General features: G+C 41.0%; 1 protein-coding gene across 2 annotated transcripts in view; it reads right to left on the bottom strand.

Annotated features, from left to right (window-relative positions):
• Positions 1 to 744: 744 nt before the first annotated feature.
• Kit (KIT proto-oncogene, receptor tyrosine kinase) overlaps positions 745 to 6000 on the bottom strand; it is an 87418-nt gene continuing 82162 nt past the window's right edge. Inside the window, exons 18-21 of one of the 2 annotated variants that reach the window (XM_042678399.1) lie at positions 5293 to 5404; positions 5078 to 5177; positions 4649 to 4754; positions 745 to 3103 (exon numbers count right to left, since the gene is read on the bottom strand). In XM_042678399.1, coding sequence (XP_042534333.1) covers positions 2975 to 3103; positions 4649 to 4754; positions 5078 to 5177; positions 5293 to 5404 — 447 coding nt within the window. In that variant the 3' untranslated portion in view covers positions 745 to 2974. The remainder of the gene's footprint in view (positions 3104 to 4648; positions 4755 to 5077; positions 5178 to 5292; positions 5405 to 6000) is intronic. The other variant, XM_042678400.1, reaches the window with a different exon arrangement.

Here is a 6000-nt window from a genome sequence, read left to right as displayed (position 1 = left end):
ACCATTACCTGACTGAAATGTGGATGTTTTCCACTGATTTTTATTAATGTGTGCCTGGACACACAATTTCTTCCTGATTTGCAAAGGATTCCTCTTTATTGCAGATTATCTTTGCCTCTCTATACTCTTTCCTTTCAGGAAATATGTCTACAGGTATACATGACACAGCCAAAAAGGACCCGGAGACTGATGACATTGGGTGTCTAATAGGATTATGCGGTGCACAGAGTTCTTTATCTCAAGCTGATTCCAATGATCTAAAACCACAGGATGCTCCAGCCATAGGGCAGTACTCATCTCCTAGGCACAAGAAGGGTTACTAAGTAAGTGAGAGAATTTAACTCTGTTCCAGAAGTCAGAAGGAGCAAGGGCTGGGGGAAGAACACGACCATCTATCTCATGAGGAAATAAACCTCTCTTCAGAATCTGAGCCAACAAGGACATAAACTGCTTTCTTTCTTCAGATTCCTGATTTCAACCTCATGTATTACACTTCACTGTTCAAGCTAATTTGGAGACAATCTGTTTTAGAGGAAACATGCCAGGTATAATGGATTGGACCACATGAAATTGCTGTTATTCATGATTATTTTTCCTGACAAATATCACTTCCCATGAATCAACTTAATAATCATAGCTATGTGCAAAATTCTCAAAATGTCTTTTACATTTATTTTTCAATTTAAATAGACCCCAGGTTGCAAGAATAAAGTGAGAAAAATACAACACATACTGAAAATTCTTCTCAAATATCTATTAAATCTGCATATATACACTTCCAAATGTGGTACAATGGTCCTGCATGCATTTTAGTGCAACTAGACATAAAACTTTCTGTTGGGGTTGGTATACTTTAAGAAATAAAAAAACCCTCCATTTGCTTTATATATTTACATTTTTATTAGAATTCTTTAGAACTGTCAACAATTGGACAACATATTAGGAAAAAACACATGAAACACCAATATCCTTTAAACTTGCACTGCTTAGATATTTACACATAAAGTTACTGTATATATAAAAAATATTTTCAAGGGCTCATGGGCTTGGGAATATTCAAAAGACATTATTGCTACATTTCAATATTTACAAAAAAAGCCACAAAATAATCTCAAACATTAAGCAACTGAAAGAAACAGCTGATGTTAAAAAAAATATAAAAATATAAACTTTCAAGAATATCCAAGACAAAATTCTCAATGATGTGCCCCTGAAGTACCTAGACATCTACAATGAACAATTATTTTGCTTATTATAACCATAATCAATAAGAACACAAAGGAATTTTTCAGACCAAGTATGGCAAATGGCAACAACCACTTACGTGACAACACAACCCCAAAACCTGTTAACTTTGGAAAGGTGCGAGAGCATACAACTCCAGTGCAAATGTTAGTGCCAGAATAAAGGCTCCTCTAAATGCAGTCTAAGGGATGGATGAGGGGAAACCATGAACGACATACCTGAATTATGCAAGACAACACACAAATCTTGCCATGGATAGATTTATCTCTTATATTAGACAGTGATGAGGGTGGAGGGGGAATTTAAGCTACAAGGATCATACCCAGGCTACAGCCTAAAGCAGAAAATTTAAATACGTTTCAGTGGAACAGTAGCATCATCTAAAGTCTATGGAATGGATACAGTATGTTGAGTATAAGAGAGAGTGCCTTAAGTGCACATGGATTGCAAATAAATAGGTCCTTATGCACTCCACTGAGGATCAGCGTCTGCATCAGCTTGGGTATGCTACTCCTGACAGCCACGTGCAGAGAAACAGGAGAGAAATAGGGATGACGATGAAACCACGTTGGTTCCTGGATACTGGGACCTCTTGGTCTCAGGGAAAGAACACCCATCAAAATCCCTTGTCTACACGCATCCTTGCATGCACACACATACACAGTTAAATCGATACTGGCCCGATGTCCAGGACAGATCCAAAAAAGGAGGCTGGGTCTTCTACTTCCTGCTTAGAATCCATACTAAGACAGCTCTGTTTGCTCACACTTGTGAGAACCATGTGGGACCTCAGTCCCTTTTGCAAACAGCATCCAATCCATTGAGTACGGTGAGGCCCTTTGAAGCTAGTAGGCTTGTTCTGGAGAATCTATAAAGCAAGTTCATTGGCTAAAGGAGGAGGTTTTTGTTAAGATTGTGCTTGGCAGTTACAATTTTTTTCACTTAAAAAAAGTATTAACTGTTTCCTTCAAATTTCTATGGCTCTTAATTGATTCCTATAGAGCAGACATAATGTCAGGGTTGTGTACAGAAACTAAAGCTTGTGGGTTCCCCACCTTTCAATGTATGAAGACACACAACCTATGATGAATATGTACAAACACTGGCTGGAGGGAGGCCCTGTTTCCAACTCCCCAATATCAAACTTGATTTGAAAACCAGGTCAACTGTGGTGGTCAATGGTGGAGTCGTTATTCATGCTCAGGGGGGCAATTTTCACAGCCTAGGACTCCTCAGCATGAAATAGGAGATTTCTTAAGCCTTGGCATTCACATTTAGGCCTTTCGTTCTAATAATACTCTATTTTCAGTATAAAGGACTCAGTCTTCAGTTTCTAATTCGGCTGATCTTCACATGATCATGGATGGTTCTTTAGCCAAAGGTGACAATTTTATTTATTCAAATAAACTATCAGCTATACTTTTCAAACATTAGAAAAAACACTGGGCATCTACCCCATCGCCTCCCTTTCTCTGAATCAGAAGCTTTTGTTTACAGTAGGAGCTACTTTGCTATTGGGAATATATACAATTCGAACCTTTGCAGTAGAAGGGTGGCTGATGACAAAAATCACCAGCCACTAAAGTGTGCTCATAAAGACAGGATTACAGGGGGGGTAGGGAGGCCACCACCCCTGGAGTAAGTTGCAAGTTGAAGGAAAACAAAATAACCATCATTGAAGCCAGAATGGGGATTGCTCCTTCAGAGGAGAACCAGCCATGCTGCCTGCTCAGGCATCTTCATGCACTAGCAGAGGCTGCGTGGAAGACGCGCTGCTCCCGACAGAATTCACTCTCACGGAATGGTCCACCACGGGGTTCTCTGCGTTAGGGTTGCAGTTTGCTAAGTTGGAGTAAATCTGCAAAAAAAGCAAGCCCAAAATCAATACCAAATTGTTCTACAATGAACGCAGCAAGGGGCACTTACCCCTTCAAAACTGCAAGTAATGCACTAAGATAATGATTATGATCATGATTGTTGGTGGTGGTTTGGGGATTTGGACTTGGGGCTTCATCTTTAAATGGTAGGCACTCTACTATTTGAGCCAATATTTTCTGGATGGGGTCCCATAGTTTTACCAAGGATTGTGATCCTCCTACCTGCACCTCTTGGGATCATGGCTATGCCCTACCACACTCAATTTATTAATCGAGACAGAGTCTCACTAGCTTTTTACCAAGGCTGGCCTCCAGCTGAAAACCTCCCAGTCTCTTCTTCCCAAGTAGCTAGAAATTAGAGGTGTGAGCCACTGTTCCTGGACCCAAGACTTAAATAGAAGTGGTTGCAAACACTTGGCAGCTAAAACCCAATCATACTGACAAAACATATTCAGGCCCAGTTTATCTCTTTTTTTCCCCCCACCTTAAGAAAATTACTCAAAAAATAATGACAAAACCTATTCAGGAGTAGTTGTTTTGATGGGTCACAACTGAGAGCAACCACTAGCCTACTAAGAAGGTTTATAAATTATAGCCAAGTACAACCCAACTGCTGATATAATTTATCTAGAAACCAACCCCCAAGACTCTTTCAGGGGTCTTCTGTCTGTAATCAAAGCAATTGGGTGGAAAATGCTGTTTAACTTGAAATATACTTGGGGACCCTGCAGAACAGACTTTGATCCTAAAGTATCAGTGGCATGCTATTACAAAACAAAACAAAAAAATGCTCTAAACACGAAGCCTGTAAAGGAAAGAAAGTGGCTTTAAAAAAAATTGGAGACAAAAAGTAAGGATGGTTGCTTCATCTTTAAAAGCAGGAGAGGAATAATGGAATTGCATTTTCATTTCCCAAATCCCTGGGAACTATCTTCTAAGTTCAAAGAACTTTTCCTTCCTGCTGGCTGGTAGGCATCGGTAGGCATGAACGCTATTGCCATTTGCTGGCTATCGATGTTTGAGAAGAAGGCTTACTTCACTTCAACAGTCGACTGAAAAGACGTTTTCTGTGCTTTCATTGTAGGTTTTTGCATTACTCAACCCACATGAGATGAGAGATGACATGTGAGAAAGGGTGAGACAATCTGGATCCCCCCAATCAACGTTCAGAGTGGAGGAAGAATCAGAGCAACTTCTTATAGGAACATGTCCTTCCACACTTCTGAGTACAAATTGCTCGGCTCTTCCCCCTCCACAGCTCATTTCTTTGGTTTAGAGAACAGAGGTTTGAAGCCAGGTGCTGGTGACTCACCCCTGTACTACTCCCAGCTACTCAAGAGGTTGAGATCTGAGGATCAAAGTTCAAAGCCAGTGTGGGTAGGAAAGCACCTCAGCCTTATCTCCAATTAACCATCTCAAAGCTGGAAGTGGAGCTGTGGCTCAAAGGTCAGCACACCAGCCTAAAGATCACCACTCCAGGCAATGGAGCTGAGGGTGACTGATTCTAGGCCTGGCTGGTTACTCACATGATTGGTGCTATCTGAAATCTGCTTCTCAATAAGCTGAACGATCTGCTTGAACGTTGGCCTTTTTAGGGGATCAGCATCCCAGCAAGTCTTCATTACGTCATACCTGCAAAATAAGAGCCGTGACTAGCACTCTTCCATGACCATGACAAATATTCCCAAGTGGGCCCCCCCAACAACTTCAATATGAAGCCCAGGGCTATGCACCCAGACACGTGAAATGGCATATGCATAAAATGTTGTAAGGAGATTCTGACAAAACTTTGTGTATTATTATTGGTAAGTGGCAGATGATGAGAAAAAATTGCAACAATGACATTCGATCAGGAACACAAAAGGAACCAAGTGCCATTTCAAACTGTAGGAGTGAAAACCATCAAATATCTAGGTTTCTGTCTTTGAAAAGGAAATTAAAATGGGGGTCCTTACATTTCAGCAGGCGCATGCTCAGGGCTGAGCATCCGGAAGCCTTCCTTGATCATCCTGTAGAACTTGGAATCCACTGGCATCCCAGGGTAGGGGCTGCTTCCTGAGGCATAGACAGTTGGCAAAACCCATGTTAATCACAGTGAGCAAGATACTCATGAAACCCCAAGAAGACGGTTTAAGTCTAATGAGGGTGTCTTTGGCAAGGATCATTTTACCTAGAGAGAACAGCTCCCACAGAAAAATCCCATAGGACCAGACATCACTTTCAAACGTGTACACGCAATTGAAAATGCTTTCAGGTGCCATCCACTTTACAGGCAGTCGGGCCTGGGAGAGAAGCACAACAGGTTCAACCAGTTAATGAAGAAGTTCCAAAGACAGAGCAGGAAATATTCCCACAGATGCTGTTCCTGCTGAAAGGTAAGGATAAGAACTTAAGTATCACCTCACAAAAACCTTCACCTAGGCAACTTTTCCCCATGGTATCCGAAAGAGGTGGTTCATAACTATCCTATCCCATTTTAAAGATGAGAACATTAAGTTAGTATAGTTCAGTAAATTAAGACCATGGAAGTCAAAAGACTGACAGGCATAGATTCCAATCCTGGCTCCATTATTAGCTTTGTGCAAAACAGATTCATTAGTTGTCATTCAGCGTCCCCCTTTTCTATTTTAATAACAGGAAATATGGCCTCCCATATTAGGACTACATTTCCAAGCTGCCTTTGGAGCTAGTTATATGCACGTAACTCAGTTTTGGTCACTAAGGTGTAAGTATCCTTTGGCAACTTTAGAAAAATCCCTTTACATTTAAATGGCATGTATTCTCTACCTTCTTTCTTATGGTGTGTCTTCCTCCCTGACTTTTGGATGTGGGAGACTGGCTGTCTATCTGGTGTGCAACCTGGGCCAGGAAGATGAAT

The sequence above is a fragment of the Dipodomys spectabilis genome, unplaced genomic scaffold, assembly GCF_019054845.1.
Source record: "Dipodomys spectabilis isolate Male_0828 unplaced genomic scaffold, ASM1905484v1 ptg000043l, whole genome shotgun sequence".
Classification (NCBI taxonomy): domain Eukaryota; kingdom Metazoa; phylum Chordata; class Mammalia; order Rodentia; family Heteromyidae; genus Dipodomys; species Dipodomys spectabilis.
The sequence above is the reverse complement of the archived record's forward strand: the minus strand, read 5'-3'. Positions and strand labels throughout refer to the sequence as shown.